This window comes from Colletotrichum destructivum, chromosome 3 (genome assembly GCF_034447905.1).
Source record: "Colletotrichum destructivum chromosome 3, complete sequence".
Taxonomy (NCBI): Eukaryota; Fungi; Ascomycota; class Sordariomycetes; order Glomerellales; family Glomerellaceae; genus Colletotrichum; species Colletotrichum destructivum.
In genome coordinates, this window is record NC_085898.1 from 5,454,807 (window position 1) to 5,469,724 (window position 14,918).

The 14,918-nt window shown below is 53.9% G+C and overlaps 8 protein-coding genes across 8 annotated transcripts; 4 read left to right on the forward strand and 4 right to left on the reverse strand.

Moving 5' to 3' along the window:
* Positions 1-38: 38 nt before the first annotated feature.
* On the forward strand, positions 39-249 carry CDEST_05775 (uncharacterized protein; the record flags this gene model as incomplete). Its single annotated transcript, XM_062921934.1, has 1 exon — positions 39-249. The coding sequence occupies exon 1, from the start codon at positions 55-57 to the stop codon at positions 247-249; it is 195 nt and encodes a 64-aa protein (XP_062777985.1). The 5' UTR covers positions 39-54.
* Positions 250-580: 331 nt separating this feature from the next.
* CDEST_05776 (uncharacterized protein) lies at positions 581-1,021 on the reverse strand (the record flags this gene model as incomplete). The annotated part of the gene is made up of 3 exons (XM_062921935.1): positions 581-638; positions 695-772; positions 831-1,021. 3 exons carry the CDS (start codon positions 1,019-1,021, stop codon positions 581-583), a joined length of 327 nt encoding a protein of 108 aa, XP_062777986.1.
* Positions 1,022-1,932: 911 nt separating this feature from the next.
* CDEST_05777 (Putative SET domain-containing protein) lies at positions 1,933-3,287 on the forward strand (the record flags this gene model as incomplete). Its single annotated transcript, XM_062921936.1, has 3 exons — positions 1,933-2,667; positions 2,715-2,881; positions 2,921-3,287. 3 exons carry the CDS (start codon positions 1,933-1,935, stop codon positions 3,285-3,287), a joined length of 1,269 nt encoding a protein of 422 aa, XP_062777987.1.
* Positions 3,288-4,289: 1,002 nt separating this feature from the next.
* CDEST_05778 (uncharacterized protein) lies at positions 4,290-7,267 on the forward strand. The gene is made up of 3 exons (XM_062921937.1): positions 4,290-5,255; positions 5,472-7,112; positions 7,166-7,267. Exons 1-3 carry the CDS (start codon positions 4,524-4,526, stop codon positions 7,226-7,228), a joined length of 2,436 nt encoding a protein of 811 aa, XP_062777988.1. The 5' UTR covers positions 4,290-4,523; the 3' UTR covers positions 7,229-7,267.
* A 1,035-nt stretch (positions 7,268-8,302) lies between these two features.
* Positions 8,303-10,031, forward strand: CDEST_05779 (uncharacterized protein; the record flags this gene model as incomplete). Its single annotated transcript, XM_062921938.1, has 4 exons — positions 8,303-8,429; positions 8,535-9,424; positions 9,485-9,754; positions 9,813-10,031. 4 exons carry the CDS (start codon positions 8,303-8,305, stop codon positions 10,029-10,031), a joined length of 1,506 nt encoding a protein of 501 aa, XP_062777989.1.
* A 608-nt stretch (positions 10,032-10,639) lies between these two features.
* On the reverse strand, positions 10,640-13,568 carry CDEST_05780 (Putative multicopper oxidase, second cupredoxin domain, multicopper oxidase, copper-binding protein; the record flags this gene model as incomplete). The annotated part of the gene is made up of 8 exons (XM_062921939.1): positions 12,911-13,568; positions 12,552-12,853; positions 12,423-12,501; positions 12,288-12,369; positions 12,084-12,221; positions 11,182-12,028; positions 11,086-11,124; positions 10,640-11,020 (listed from the first exon to the last, which is right to left on the reverse strand). The coding sequence occupies exons 2-8, from the start codon at positions 12,786-12,788 to the stop codon at positions 10,640-10,642; spliced, it is 1,803 nt and encodes a 600-aa protein (XP_062777990.1). The 5' UTR covers positions 12,789-12,853; positions 12,911-13,568.
* A 520-nt stretch (positions 13,569-14,088) lies between these two features.
* Positions 14,089-14,432, reverse strand: CDEST_05781 (uncharacterized protein; the record flags this gene model as incomplete). Its single annotated transcript, XM_062921940.1, has 1 exon — positions 14,089-14,432. Exon 1 carries the CDS (start codon positions 14,410-14,412, stop codon positions 14,089-14,091), a length of 324 nt encoding a protein of 107 aa, XP_062777991.1. The 5' UTR covers positions 14,413-14,432.
* A 1-nt stretch (position 14,433) lies between these two features.
* Positions 14,434-14,918, reverse strand: CDEST_05782 (uncharacterized protein). Its single transcript, XM_062921941.1, has one exon. The coding sequence runs from the start codon at positions 14,893-14,895 to the stop codon at positions 14,443-14,445; it is 453 nt and encodes a 150-aa protein (XP_062777992.1). The 5' UTR covers positions 14,896-14,918; the 3' UTR covers positions 14,434-14,442.

Sequence of the window (14,918 nt, forward strand, 5' to 3'; positions counted from 1 at the left end):
GCTGCACGCGGGAGGATAGATAGATACATGGGCGCCGAGTAAGCCAAGGAGTGGATGCTCAAGCTTGAGAGATTCTCGTCTCCTTGTGAAGTTTGTCATTGCTGCTCCTCTTTGGCTGAGAAGGTCCAGCCGTCTCGGGGGATGGGACTGGAAAGAGTGGCAAGGCGTGCGAAGGCTTGTTTTCCCCCTTGTGTTTTTCTCCAAAACGCCTACAACACAATCCACATCATCAACGCCTCTCTTCAGTAGCTGCATCCTGGTTGGGTAGCAAACTCAAGAACGTCATATGGGGCACAAGGTTGTCGTTCACCACGCAGGTTGTTGCCTTCACCCCCCACCCTCCGCAGTCAGAAAGGCTGAACTAGCTAGCCGGCACTTGGTAAGTGGGAAAGATGCAAATATTTGCTTTTGACTGTAGCAATTTGTCACAAGTCTGCAAATGCAAACTTCTTGTGAAGGTTAATGGCAATTTCGTCCACAAGATTGAGGCCTCCCATCAAAACTTTTCCTCTGTGCAGAATACACGACTGCTAAGCCCCCCGGAGCCACCCTGTACGCGTTTCTTAGTTACTTTGTGGCATCAGGCTGCGGTTTCCCCGTCCTCCACGTCTCCGTACACCTGAGAGTTCTGGTATTCCCTGGGTCATTCCCCAATCAGTATACCGCCCCCAGGGTAGATTAAGCCAACACTTACTTGATATCCTCTTGCTCGGTGTCGTGCTTGCTTTCGTTCTGTGGAAGAGATTGAGCAACCCGAGAGCGCTGAATCCCCCTAGCCCATTTTCAGTCAGTATATCTCCTGGATCAAGATAGCTTGAGCTAATACTTACGCAAATTTCTCCGGTTCATTGTCGCGCTTGTGCCTTGCCAGTCTCCCCATGATTGGGGGTGTCATTACCGGCGGTGACATTGGCCTGCCCATGCCCATGATGGGCTGGTTAAGTGGTGGGAGCATGAGCAGCGGAGGGTTCATAATGGGTATGCCGAACCCTGGACCTCCATTCACGCCGCCGACAACCATTATAGGGTTACGACGTGGGGGGGGGAGGTGAATGAGTGCCACCCCTTCCAGGAAAGCCCCTGTCCCCGAAAACAGCCGTCGGCAACAGAAATAACAAGATGGAAATATGCATTGTTGAAGATAAGTTGCACTTAGAAAATAAGAACACCAAAGCAATTTTGTGTGTCAAAAGTCAGTGAAAAAGAGGCGTTGAAGCCCGCTATTTATAAAACTGACCAAGCACAGCTTTACTCTTTATTGATTTCAATAACCAAGGTTTGGAAAGTTACGCTGGCCAGCCGAATCCTGAGGCCAGTTGACGCGCGGTGCAAACGGAACGGGGCACAGCGAAGCCCACAAGCAGCGGCTGCTCTGTACTTTCATGTACATGACTGGGGACCGTTGTTGTTCTTGTTGAACTGTGAAACGCCTAGAGATGAGAGTGGGCCGATTGGAGGAATTAGAAAGGCCTAATATTCGTGTCAGCCCGGTGTGGACTTGACCGGTTCAAAGGCTAAGCTGTGAAGCAGCCGCTTCGTTGACAGTTAGTAGAGTTTGCGAGTACACTATAAACCTTGGCTTGTTGTTTTTAGAGAGCAAAGTTTTAAAGGCTAGGCTGTATAAGCAGCCGCTTCGTCGACAAGCTCATAAGGTTTGCGAGCACGATGTAAAGCTTAGTTTCTTAAGTTTAGAGAGTAAAGTTCAGCGAGGAACGTCACGCAGTAGAGTTTGGTAAGGACGAAGTAATCCAGATACGAGAGACTTTGGAAAGGAAAGTCTCCTGTGATACAAGTAGTTGAGAGTAAAATCACTGCTTTGCTGATTCTTAAACTGGAGCAAGCCGGCCAGAACGACACAGGATTTCCTTGGTTCAGTTTATATTACCAGATCATCTCCTACCACACTCGAAAGCACTTTTACATATCCCCAGAATGCATTACGGTAATGTTCTGGTTCTTGTCGCGGTGATTTACACTGTACAAGTATTTTGTAGCGATCCATCTATTCTGCACATGCCAAATGGTGGGCAAGATGCTCAGAAACTTGTCGCCAGCAAGGATGGTACCGGACTGTGCTACCCTCGAGGACAGCTCGGCTTTGATCTTCACACTCTGCAGCAGCACAACAGGTCGGCTGACCAACAGTCCGCCTGTGTTTGGTCAGACAGCCGCAAACAGCATTACTGTGTGTTTGCAGATCCACAGTTCGACTACGGAAAGGGCATAACCATGATAACGACGGCTGAGCGTGCCCGGCATATTTTCAAGTCCAATGCGTCTGTGGCAAACCGTACCAGCTCTGCCCGCGTGTCACTGTTCAGAACCAATGCCAGCGGTCGCAAAGGTCGAGGCATATGCTCAAACAGCCACATCCCAGCAGGCAGTCTCATCACTCAAGAGTCACCAATCCTTTTCCTAGACGCGAATTGGATGGAGAACACGATGTCTGAAGAGGATCTTGATACGCTCCAAGCATTAGCTATCGAAAAACTACCAGAAATCACCCGCCAAGCAGTTCACGAGCTCTACGGAGGCCCAGATACAGACAGCCTCAAGGAAAAGATTTGGACGAATGGATATGGAGTCTCCGGTGGGCCTACAAAGAACTGGCCAGGGTTGAATGACGAGATGGATTCCGGCATGATTGCGGTTCATGCGAATATATCTGTGAGTTTCTTGACACAGGAGAACAAGCTAGACGGTAGCTCTAATAGCTGACGGAACGACAGAAGATAAACCATAGTTGTCGCCCGAACGCGGCGCCTCAATGGAACTGGGATATCTTGGCACACAAGTTATACGCAGTCCGCGACATTGCTCCTGGGGAAGAGATTACTATGCCCTATTTTGATACTATAAAAACCTTCCAAGAGCGTCAACAGTACACAAAATAGAACCTTGGCTTCGAATGCGCCTGTAGCCATTGCAAGGCTAGCCAGTTTGCCGACTTGTCCGACGATCGTATCAACGAGATTGTGTTGCTGGAACAGTCTCTGGAAAATAGGCAAATCGCACCGGCCGAACCAACAGCAATGGCCGAGTTGCTAGTCAGTCTATACAAGCAAGAGGGTCTGGACTCCTTTATTAGCAAGGCATATGCAATTGCTGCACGCGAATGGAATGGTGCAGGTTATGAGTATCAAGCACGTTCATGGGCATATCAGAGTGTCAAGGCTGGTCTGATCGCTGGTTCAGTAGGATTGAAGCAGGGGGATCTGGAGGATATGGAAGCGTTGTTGGATGGGGCAAGGAAGCATTGGTCCTGGAGATACCGAGTACACCAGTAGGTCCAAGGTACCTTGCTTGGGTAAGATGCAGAGACGTAACGAACTCCGCTCGCGAATCGCCAACCCGACATCAATCGTAGCACATCGTCTAGTATCATGCTCTTTAGGATAGGATAAACAGTTTGCTAGATGAATTGAAGAAACTAGTTATCGAGCGCTCAGTAACCGTACAATCACTAACAATCGGTGCTGAAAGTGGTGGCTAAACTTATCGCATTTGCATTGGGGATACATACTGTCACGACGGATCAATCCAACTCTGTTTCCATCTCGCCATCAAAAGGAGGAGTTCTCATCGATGCACCCACCTCTCTGGCGTGTACAGATGAACGAGTCGCTGTTAACGTCCCAGGGCCCATCTCATGGCATAATCACCCTTCACGCCGTCGCCGTCGTCGCCTCAATGACGCCCGCAGGAAGTTAATTCAATGAACTTGAGCACGATCAGATTCTTTGCTAGAAGTTCCTAAATAACGAGGCCGCCAGCAGCCGACACGGCTGGGACCGAGTCTTGACAGTTTAAGTGAAGATTGGAAGGGCTGTTGGCCTGTTGCTTGGGAGTCGGACTCGACCTGGACACCCTACCGGCCCGAGTTGCTTGGTAACGTAACGCAATCGAAAAAAAAAGGACAACAAAACCTCGTCCGATAGCTTCCGCATCACAATATCTGCATATCCATCAGATAACAGACATGGTCTTTCGCTACAACACAAGGCATTTTAAGGCGCATGCTACGGGCTGCGCGGGCGTCATAATCTCCACCCCCTCTCGGCGAACGGTCTGAGTCTTTCTCGTGTAAGTCGGCATTTCCATTCGCAGCTCGGCATTTTCACTCTCCGGGCACGGCCGACCAATCAAGCTGTCTCTTTACTCGGCGTATGGCGGGCGAGACGGTCCTTTGACGCACAAATGCCGACGACATCTCGGGGATAAGCGGCGTCCCGCTGCCCTTTCGTCGTCAGCTTCCCCGTCTTCTTCTTCCTCGACAACACAGCTTTATCTGATCATCTGATAAGTCTAATCTCTAGTCATACCAATCTCAAGGTATCATCTTTCTTCAAGTCTAGGAATAGGCACCAGCAATCCTAAAACTGGGCCCAAGTAACAGGGGGGTGAGGAGACTCGAGCTCAAAACAAAAGGCCGAGCTGCCCACACCGCACCACAGACTTCCCATCAAACCGTCCCCCTCGCAAATCCGCAAACCCCTTTGTCAAGATCCTCAAAACTGCCCGATATGGACATTTCGGGAAATATGCCCCAGCATTCGGCGCAGAAGAAGCGGCGGAGGCCCGCCTTGGCATGCGAGCAGTGCCGCCGGCGTAAAGTCCGATGCGACAGAAACCTCCCCTGCAGCACCTGCGTGCGCTCCAAGCACGCCCTCTGCACGTACGCCTCACATACCAAGTCGGCACCGCGGAAGAGTCCGGAGCATGGCGCTGAAGTGCCCGTTGATTCCATGGCACTGGCTCTCAGATATCCCGAGCCCATTCTTCCCGCATTCCAGCCCTTGCCCTCGCCGCCAAGGCACTCGGGGGCTTCGTCCGTGGCCAGGACCCAGGCTAATCGTCGTTCCCGAATACGGCTGGCCGAGACCCCCGAGGGGAACCCCCTGTTTGTACCGACCCCCAGTTCCGGCGAGCACTCGGGCCCGGCGGACTTTGGGACGTGGCAGCCCGTCAACGGCCCTTGGGCTTCTGTTACTGCTGCGACCAGTGTTCGTGCGGATACGGCGTCGACGCCCGGGAGTTGCCCCGGCTCTTCGTCCACCGTCAACTCTCTCATGGAAAGGGTGAAGCAACTGGAGCAGCAGCTGTCGGACCTAACCGTGAGAAACAAAGGTGGAGGTGGTGATGTGGCGGCGCCCGAGTGCGTTTCTGTCCCACGCGAAGGGCTGAAGTACAGTCGGGGTTGTGTTAGTAAGACTCGATACTTTGGCCAGAGTCACTGGATGAATGCCGCCGACACTGTAAGTATCTTTAATATTTCACAGGTGCCTCTCCTCTGTCTGTCAAGTTCACTTCCATCGTTACTTATCCTCATAACATTGTACTTTCTTGCCTTTTGACGTTCAATATCCCAACAAACAACATCCTCACTCACTACAAAAGCCGTCCGACACGACGCGTCCCCCTTTTCTTCTTGCGTTTTTTCGACATCGCCATCCCGCTCACACATGCATCAGCTCTACCGCTTGGTCAGCTTCGCGAAGAAGTTTGAGGGCCAGAAGAATTCTCAACTCTATGCCGACCTCGAGAAGTGCAAGAAGCTGGCACGCGTCATCAAGGCCCGCCGCACCCCCTCCTTCGCGTCCATCACCACGGGCCAGAACATGCCATCCCGCGAGCTGGCTGACGCACTCGTCGACATCTACCTCCGCACCTTCGAGTCCGTCCACCGCATTGTTCACATCCCGACCTTCAGGGCCGACTACGAGCGGTACTGGCAGAACCCCTCCGAGGCGACAGACACCTTCATCATCCAGCTGCAGCTGTGCATGGGCATCGGCGCCACCATGTACGACGAACGCTTCACCCTCCGCACCCTTGCCATCCGGTGGTTCTGGGAGGGTATGTTCTGGCTCATCACGCCCTGCGAGAAGTCCAAGATGACCGTCAACGGTCTGCAGATCCGCTGCCTGATGCACTTCCTGCGGCACACCGCCAACATCGGCTGCGACCTCTCGTGGATTGGCGCCGGCGCCCTCGTCCGGACCGCCATGTACATGGGCCTGCACCGCGACCCCAAAGCCATCGTCAAGATGTCCCCCCACCGCGCCGAGATGCGCCGCAGGCTCTGGGCCACCATCCTCGAGATCGTGCTGCAGACGAGCATCGACTCGGGCTGCCCGCCGTTGATATCGACCCCCGACTACGACACCGAGCCGCCCGCGAACCTGGACGACGAGCAGCTGGTCGAGGACGCCGAGTCCGTCTTCCCCGTGCCGAGGGACCCCAAGGTCCACACGCAGATGACGGTGCCCCTCGCCTTGTTCGCGTCTTTCACGACACGTCTCGCCATCGCCAAGCGTGTCAACGAGTTCAGTTCGGATACCCTCTACGAAGAGACGCTCCGGCACAGCAACGAGCTGAGCACCTCGCTGCAGAGAATGATGCGGCAGCTCAACTCCCACCCAGCCGTGACATCCTTCCAGCTTCGCTACGTCCAGTTCATGTCGTATCGACTGTTCTTTGCCCTCCACCAGCAGATTATCCCCTTGGCTCTTAGGAACCCGGTCTACTACTTCTCCAGGAAGATGACCGTCGACACGGCCCTGCGCTTATGCGAAGCTGCCTTTTTGTGCCCCGACAAAGCAGGGACCGGACCCATGAAACCCTCTACGCCGTCCGAGATCGACTTTTACCGGCTGACCATCAACGGCGCCGGGACGTACCGCTCCGTCCCGTTCCAGGGTGTCATGACGATAGGTCTCGAGCTCATCAACCTCAAGGAGGAAGAGGCGAACAACGGCCCCCCCATGTCCGTCATCGGATCCGAGGCCCAGCTGCGCGGCGTCCTCGATGCGGTACACGACTGGTCCCGCCGGCGGATCCAGTCCGGCGAGACCAACGTCAAGGGCCACGCCCTCGGCGTCGTGCTAATCACCAACGTCCACGGCCTGGAGAACGGCGTGATCGACGACAAGATTGAGGACTACTTCGAGGCGGCGTGCCAGGAGCGGGTCACCGAGTGCTACGACCTGCTGCGACACTTGGCCGGGGACGGCGTGCTGGAGGAGGGGATGGACATGCCGCACATCCACGATCTGGACATGGACTTTGACGACGGAACCGACCTGCTGGCGGACTGGGACTGGGAATCGATGGTGAGAGAGACACCCTTAACCGGGTCTGACGAGTACGGGCTAACACTATCCAGGAAAACAACGGATTCGTCTCCAGCATGAATTTTGGAAACTTCCCGGACACGATGCTCTTGTAGGCTTTGGGAACAAGGGCGCAATGGCTATTCAAGAAGTAAAGGCTGAGAGTCCTACGGTAGTTACTAGTTTCAGCTTCCCTTCATTGATATATGTACAATACCCATGCTGCGATCAAAGACTTTGAGATGTGTTTGTTTAGTCTCGGCTGAACTGTGATCTAAGAAACGGCACGTTAACTCTGTTCTTACAACACCTGCCCACCTTCAGCAAATAAACAATCCCCCCCTTTTTCCGCTCTCCGGGCCTCTTACATGTGCCACCTTGAGTCTACGGCATTGTAAACCTCCTCAACAAAAAAAAACTGCTATTACACAACAGAGAAATCTCGTCGAGAATGGGTCTGACTATTCATCTTCGATGAATTTGCCTTGGCTTAACTTGACTGTCGCCAGGACGCTCAACAGGTCCTCCCGAGCGCAATATAGCATCAGCCAAGCGTGCGAGGCTCATTAACAAAAAGGAACAATCCCAAACAACACCAATGATCTTTGGACTTTTCGACATCGTCTACAAAACGATCGCCTGGGTTCTGTGCGGCTTCCCTCTTCAAAAACAGAAGCTGCCCTCTGCTCCAACCGATGTTCCAGTAGCTAGCCTTAGCATCAAGTGAGTTTCGATAGGTATCTTGGATCAACGTCGTTGAATTATTTGACGCCCGCCTCGTCTTTCTCGCCTCCGCGATGACTTTATCTCAGCGGCTCAGGACGAAGTCGGCCTGGGGCTTCTCTACGCGGGGCCCTAAACAGGAGATTAGACGAAGGTGAAGTCGACTATAGAACTTCGCCCAAACCGCTCTCGCTAAGATAGTAAACAAAGGTGAAGTCGCCTCCAGAAATTTATATTCACCTAGACAGCCTGGGGTTGCCGAAGTTGTCTCCCTCCTTTACAGAACCCTTATTTATCTCCTTCCTCAGCAGGAGCTGAACGAACCTTGAAGACTGAACCATCTTCACCATCATCTTCGCCTCGAATCCCCTACTCTTCCTTCTCTTTATCTCATCATTATCACTATCACTATCGTCATCAGTATCACCATCATTATCCACGATCCCACTTCCACGTCGTTTGTCACCATGTCGATACCCGACTTCTCCTTCAACGAGCAGCTGGTTCTGCCCTCGTTCGGTGCCGATGTCGACTTCTTGAACGACCCGGCGGTACCATACGAGGAAAAGAAGTGGATGTTCGACGTCCTCCTGAGTATGTCCGCAACTTGACGACGTCGGGTGATGAACAAACAGTCACCACGCGTCTGTATTCTTCTTCCTGGAGGACAGACCGACTTGCTGACTTGAGAATCCGCAGACGACGTCGTACCGTACCGGTACCACACCGAACCACGGGTGTTTCCCGAAATCAACTTTTACATCACGCTGTTGTATAACAGACCAAACAGCAGCGAGATCATGGGGCTCGTTTGGAGGTTCCACGAGTTTATCTCCATGATGGCGGCAAACCACCCAGCCGAGGCCGACCAAGTCATCGCGGGCCTGCAGCTTCGTGCGATGTCTTGTGGCTGGCCTGGGGCTCCCTATACGTCGTCGGCGGAGGCTCAGGATGCTCAGCCAGCCGAGAAGGTTGTTGTGCAGCCGGAACAAGCCCCCACGCCAGAGCGTTCTCCTGCGGCGTCACCGGTGGCTGCTCGCAGGGGGAGGAAGCCAAAGTCGCAGCTCGGCGGCGTGACCGACCACCAGCACCCTTTGCTCAAGGCCGAGCTCGCCGCCGTCCCGCAGCTGCAGTACAAGGGCGTCATCCGCGACATGGACCACTTCCTAGAGCTGGACGAGGCGTACGAGCGACACATCAAGCGTGCCGCTGGCGCCGCTCCCCACCAGGACCCCTCCTGGCCGAGGTCGGCAGAACAGCAGCGGTTATACGTGCGGAAGCTTGTCAACTCCATCACGGACTTGAAAAGCTTCTACGAATTGCGCAAGGCTGAAGAGAGGCGCGCCAAGCTCGAAAGCGTGTCTCGAGCCCAAGACCAGAACGGGGTCTCTGCACCATCGTCGAGGAAGCGGAAAAGGGGTGACGGCGAACAGGAGGACGCTGCCGAGGACTCGGCCCGACCGAAGGGCATTAGCAAGACGGACTGGATCCTCATGGATGAGAAGAGTACCCCTGCTGAGCGCCTCGAAGCCGTCATCCACCATTGTATCTCGGACGTGGAGATCGAGCTGCTCAGTTGGCGGTTGCTGGTACGTTCCCTAAGTCGCAACCCTGGCTGGATACAACCATTTACTGACACAGTCCTACAGCGTGCTGCAACGGAGGCACAGCAGGGCTTCACTATGCGGCCGCTATGGTCTGGATCAAAGACGGTAGCAACGTGGGAGCATTTTAATACCTTTGGGGAGAGATGGCACGCTATCTGCGCAAATGTTTTGGTACGTGAAAGCTGTACACCCATTCATTCACCTGTTCACGCTTGGCTGACTTTGTTCCAGGACTGCAAGATCATTGTCCATTCTTTGACACGCGCGGACTGGGTGTGCAAGTACGCTGGCGCGCCAGCAAAGGAACGAGGAGTAAGTTCCTTGAACAGAGTTTGCAGTCCTGTTGATCTTTATCTGACACGTATGATAGGGGAAGTTGAGCAACGACCTCCTCAACGGGCGCCGAGATATCCAGAACCAGGTTGGGCGAGACGTCATTAAAGAAAAGACCTCTCGCCAGGACTGGACGACGTCTGAAGACTTTGAGATCCGCGACAAGAATGGAGGATTAGTCCTCAAGGGAGGTCACCTCGGTGATAGGAAGCGCCGTCAGCTGGCAGTTCGAAGCCAGCAGTCGGGGAATCCATGATTCCGAGGGGATGTCTGTCCCTGATCCATTTTTGTTTTGTGTCTCAGTTGCAGGCGACTGAGGAGGAGGAGAAGAAGAAGAAGAAGAAGAAGAAGAAGAAGAAGAAGAAGAAGAAGAAGAAGAAGAAGAAGAAGAAGAAGAAGAAGAAGAAGAAGAAGAAGAAGAAGAAGAAGAAGCTGTGTGTTTTTGGGGTGCCATTGACGGACTCGCAGATTGCTTCTTGTTCTGTCAATCGTTGGTGCCAAGTTTACGAAAAAAGAGCGGTGCGATTTCCTTTTTTTCTTCTTTTTTTTCCTTGGTTGATAGAGCCTTCGCTAGAGTTCACGGGACTGCGAGTTACGGACGAAGTTATGAAAGTTCATGATTCAAATGAGGGAGTTGCTGGTATAATTAATTCTAGCAGCAACCTTGTGTTTTCTATCTATATGTGATGCCTGTGGTGATCGCGCTCTCAAGTCATGAACCATGATTCCGAACCGCCAACACCATTCCCCCTCCTTTTTCCCGCGATGAATTCAGAGAAAAACATCAAAAACAAAGCATAAAAAACGCGTCGTGTAGCGTATACATGTGATGTCCGAGTGACATGTCGACGGGGCCGCAGTCCATCAAAGACCGGAGTCGGTCTGCTCAAAGAGGGCGTTCTTGGAGTACGAGTCCCACTGCTGACACATGTCGTCAATGTCCTGGATCTTGAACGTGTTGGGGATGTCCTTGGCGCGCTCGAGGAACTGGACGCTAAGGCCCTGGCTGATATGCCACGCGATGTGGCAGTGGAAGAGCCAGGCGCCCGGGTTGTCCGTCTTGAAGGCGACGACGAGCCAGCCGCGCCCCGGCAGCGTCGTGACGTCGCGCCTCGTCGGGTTCTTGAAGTTGAGCTTGCTGGTGTCGGTCTGCGGGTTGAAGCGGACGCCGTCGCCACGTCCGCTGGAGGCGGGCTCCGAGTGGCCGAGGACGTAAAAGTCGTGGCCGTGGAGATGCATGGGATGCTGGAAGTATCGGTCAGAATCATCATGTAGCGAACGAGGGAGATGGGTTCGGGGAAAATACTTACGGGAGCAGGGAAGAGATTCTCGACGACCCAGAATGCCCACTGCCAAACTCAATCAGTACGGAACCGTCATACAGTCTGACGGGGGGGGGGGCTTACATCGTTGTCTTTGGGCACCTCAAAGACGTTGTACTGCTTCGGGTAGTCGGTGCTGTTCTTGGCCAGGTATGACAGCGTCGGCTCGTCCCAGTCAATGTCCATATTCTGGCCGTTGACCTTCCAGTAAACGCGCTGCTGGTTTGCCGTCCGGCTCGTGTCGACCGTCACGTCGAGCGAGTTGTCCTGCGTCTTCGAGAACGCCGTCGAGTCGACGTCGATGCCGAAGATGGGCTCGTAGTCCGTCTTGTCTTGGCACTGCGCGTCCGTGACGGCATTGCCGGCCTCCTTGGGCATGAGGCTGGCCGACGACCCCTCGTACTGGAAGATGGCGGCCGGCTTGTTCATGTTGGAGGTGCCGCAGAGACGGTTAGAGGGAAACGAGACGTTGAACCAGTAAGCCTTGCCGGCATCCTGGTTGGCGTCGATGAGCACGTCGTAGCGCTGGCCGACCGAGAGGTACAGCGAGTCGGTCTCGAACGGCTTGACGGGCACGAAATCAGTGCCCGTCACCGTCATCTTGTGGTTGACGAGCGAGACGGAGAAGGTGTTGTCGACCGACATGTTGATAAGCCTGATCTTGTGCACCTTGCCTTTCTTGAGAGTCACGCGCGAGTGCGTCCCGCCCCCGTTCTTGTTGACGTTGGTGCCGTTGAAGAGGATATTATCGCTGGCCGGGACGGCGGCCGGGGCCGTGAAGGTCGAGCGGATCTCATCGGCCGACTTGTAGTACCAGTCAGAGAGGGAAAAGACGCCTAGATCCTCGTCGTAGTTCTTGGATGTCGGACCATCGATCTGAATGGTGCCGACAACACCGTTGGCGTACTGGTCCGAGAAGTGAGAGTGGTACCTTGCGGATTGTCAATTGCATCCTTTGGGTCGGGAGCTGGAGATGATAAGCTTACCATGATGAGCCGTATTGCTCAGCACGCCACTCGTACGTCTTACTTGAGCCCGGCGGGATGGGGCACTCTGTGATGCCGTTGACACCGTCATTGATGTTGTTGTTTAGCATTCTCACGCCGTGCCAGTGAATGGACGTTCTTCATCATTCGTCAGCTTCAGTTGGGAAATTGAAGGCAGTCTCTCAATGAGCGATATTTTCTTACCCATTTGTTCTGAGATTGTTCACGACTCTGACTTTGATCTTGTCGCCCCAGTTTGCCTTGATATTCGGGCCCGGGAAGCCGCCTGATCTGTATTAGCACCGAAGAGTTGATCAAGTATTCAAAACTGCGCCTCACCGTTGATCAGCATGGCGCTGTTCTTATCCATGCCATCTCCGGCCTTGAATGTCGTGTGCTCGGTAAGCACCAAGTCATACTATCTCGCAAGTCAGCAGTGATCAGACATGCTCACAGCAGCAAACCCACCTCTCTGGTCACACCGGTTTCCGGGATGTTCTCCTCATAGGCCGTCTTGATGTCGAATCCGTCGACCCAGCATTGTCTGTTGTCAGGCGTGTTGCACGACTTGGGACCCTGGTCGGACGGGTTGGGGTCCGATGGCTGCTGCTGGTCTTGCCTCTTGGCTGGGCCAGAGGTGGAAGGTGCTGCCACGGCGAGGCCGTAGAGGAAAAAGAGCACGCTCTTGGAAAGCGTTGACTTCATCTTGGGAATCGTTGTCCGGGACGTACGCCGGGAGTCAACAGTTGTGAGGCTGCAACTATGGGTTCCTGGAAGTCGGCTGTCAGACTGTGAACTAAAAGTGGATGACATTTATTGCCGCTCACCTCTGAGACATACACTTGTACCGGCGTATCACAACCTCGTGCAATCGATGGTGTAACGAAGGAAGAGGAGGGAGAAGAGGAGAGAGAGAAGGAAACGAGCCACAAGAGCTTCCAAGATTTCCGAAACCTCAACGGTCAATCCAACCTTTAGATAAGGTAGGGAAAGCCTGCGCTAGGATGTCGCGATTAACCTCGAGAGCACGGTGCTGTCGTTCGGGGATGAACCGTGGTTCTAGCCTTTTCGGTGAACCGTTGCGAAGAACTGTTGGATTTTCCGCCGCTCGGGGGGGTCAAAGGAGCCCCTTCCACCCATCACGTACCAGCAAGAGATCTTTATACCAAGAGGGCGGTTTCTGGTTTCGGACACTTTGGGCTAAAGAGGGAAAGACATGAGATGAAGCCCCAAAACAGTCTGAGTGCGAGGGGTCGGGAGGCCATCACAACAGTCGGTCCCGGTACCAAGCGTTCTTCTGTTTGTTCGCCGCCTTGATGGCGGTTACTTAGAGTCCCAGACAAGCCCGAGGAAAGGAACTCTGCGTTTCGTTTGACTTGTCTGTTTTCCGCTTACGCATCCCGGGCCGCAACAGTGACCCGATGTTGTGGGCAACCAGGCCAGGCCAGGTTCGGACCAAAAGCTGCAAGGCGTGAGACAATCTTGGGATATGAAGCAGCAATGTGAGTGGACGCCCGCCACCATGCAGTTTTCGGGGCGGCTTTCGGGGTCGCACAACTCCCCGGGGGCATCGATGGGTATATCGGCATCACGCAGGAGCGTCAGATGTGAAAGAAAGAACACATACGTTGCATGATGATTCATCAAATGGTATTTCGTGTCCCTGATTCGATTCGGCTGGCGCTTCTGCGCGCTTCGTAATGTTTCATGTCCTATACAACACGCATGGTTGCTTTCACGTGGTTAAACTGGACAACAAGTCTTTCTCAGTGGTTGTTCGCCAGGCCGCGCCAAAGATACACGGCAACCCTTCTTCAGCGTGGCAAAGTGTGATTGTCAAACCTCTTTCTTTTTTTTCTTTTCTTTCCCCAAGAAATAGCCTCAGTTAGTCGGGGCAGTAGACGTCTTCGGCCGTGTCTTGGCCCTGCGCAAGCAAAGCGTATCTTGCGTTTGGCAGCAGAGGTCTGAGCCACTGTGGCTATACATGTGTGTCAAGATCGTCACCTTACCTGGGCGGCGAACGCTCGGCCTCGATGAGCGGCAACATGCATCTTGTCGCCGCTATGTCCCCTCCTGTCTCCTCGCCTACGACACAAAAGACAACGGGGCACACTCGGTCGGCGGATGCGGCAGCAGTCGAAGCTGTAAGACGACCGTGCGGCTGTCTGAGGAGGACGGGTTGAGGGGAGACGAGGACACGCTGGAGGATTTCATCTTCTGCCCGAGGATCGAACCAAAACGACCCAAACGACTTTGTTCCCCTCCGTCTTAAGCGATCTCTTTCTTGCCACCTACCCGAGTGGCCGGCCAAGAGACGTGCGAGTGTCATGTTCGAGGTGGCCCACGTTCCTGGTACCCGTTAGAAGAGCGCTTGCCACCAACCCGAACTATCCCGCCACCGGTTCATCGGTGTTATTTGGTGGCGAACAGGAGATAGTAGTATTGGCGTAGGGGATTTTATCTCGCCATGATGCGCGCGGCTAACGGCGATTAACCGAGCAAAGTTGGCGATGGCAAGAGAGGGGAGGGGGGCGGGCTGCTCGACCAAACTGACAGGCTGAGGAACATGGGAATCTTGTCCAGCCAAACTCACGCTTGCGCCTCCGAGAGGTCGGCGAACGGCTGTCCAACGATTCCGACGGGATCGTGCCTGTTTGAAAACTCCCACCGGCCTGCTCAAAGCGGCGAAGCTTGGATTCATCAGACGAACTGACAGGGGCGCGACCTCGAACGTGGCTCGTGACACAACGCTCCATTGTTCAAATTCAACCGCCTCTCCAGACTGATTACCTCGGATTGATTGACTTTTCATATTTTTCTTCTTGAGCTTGTGTC

Excerpts from the sequence above, each read along its gene's own strand:
- CDEST_05778 (XM_062921937.1), top strand. The coding sequence starts at position 4,524 with ATGGACATTTCGGGAAATATGCCCCAGCATTCGGCGCAGAAGAAGCGG. Across the intron at positions 5,256-5,471 it reads GGATGAATGCCGCCGACACT|CTCTACCGCTTGGTCAGCTT; the intron begins GTAAGTATCTTT and ends CACATGCATCAG. Across the intron at positions 7,113-7,165 it reads ACTGGGACTGGGAATCGATG|GAAAACAACGGATTCGTCTC; the intron begins GTGAGAGAGACA and ends AACACTATCCAG.
- CDEST_05782 (XM_062921941.1), bottom strand. The coding sequence starts at position 14,895 with ATGAAAAGTCAATCAATCCGAGGTAATCAGTCTGGAGAGGCGGTTGAA.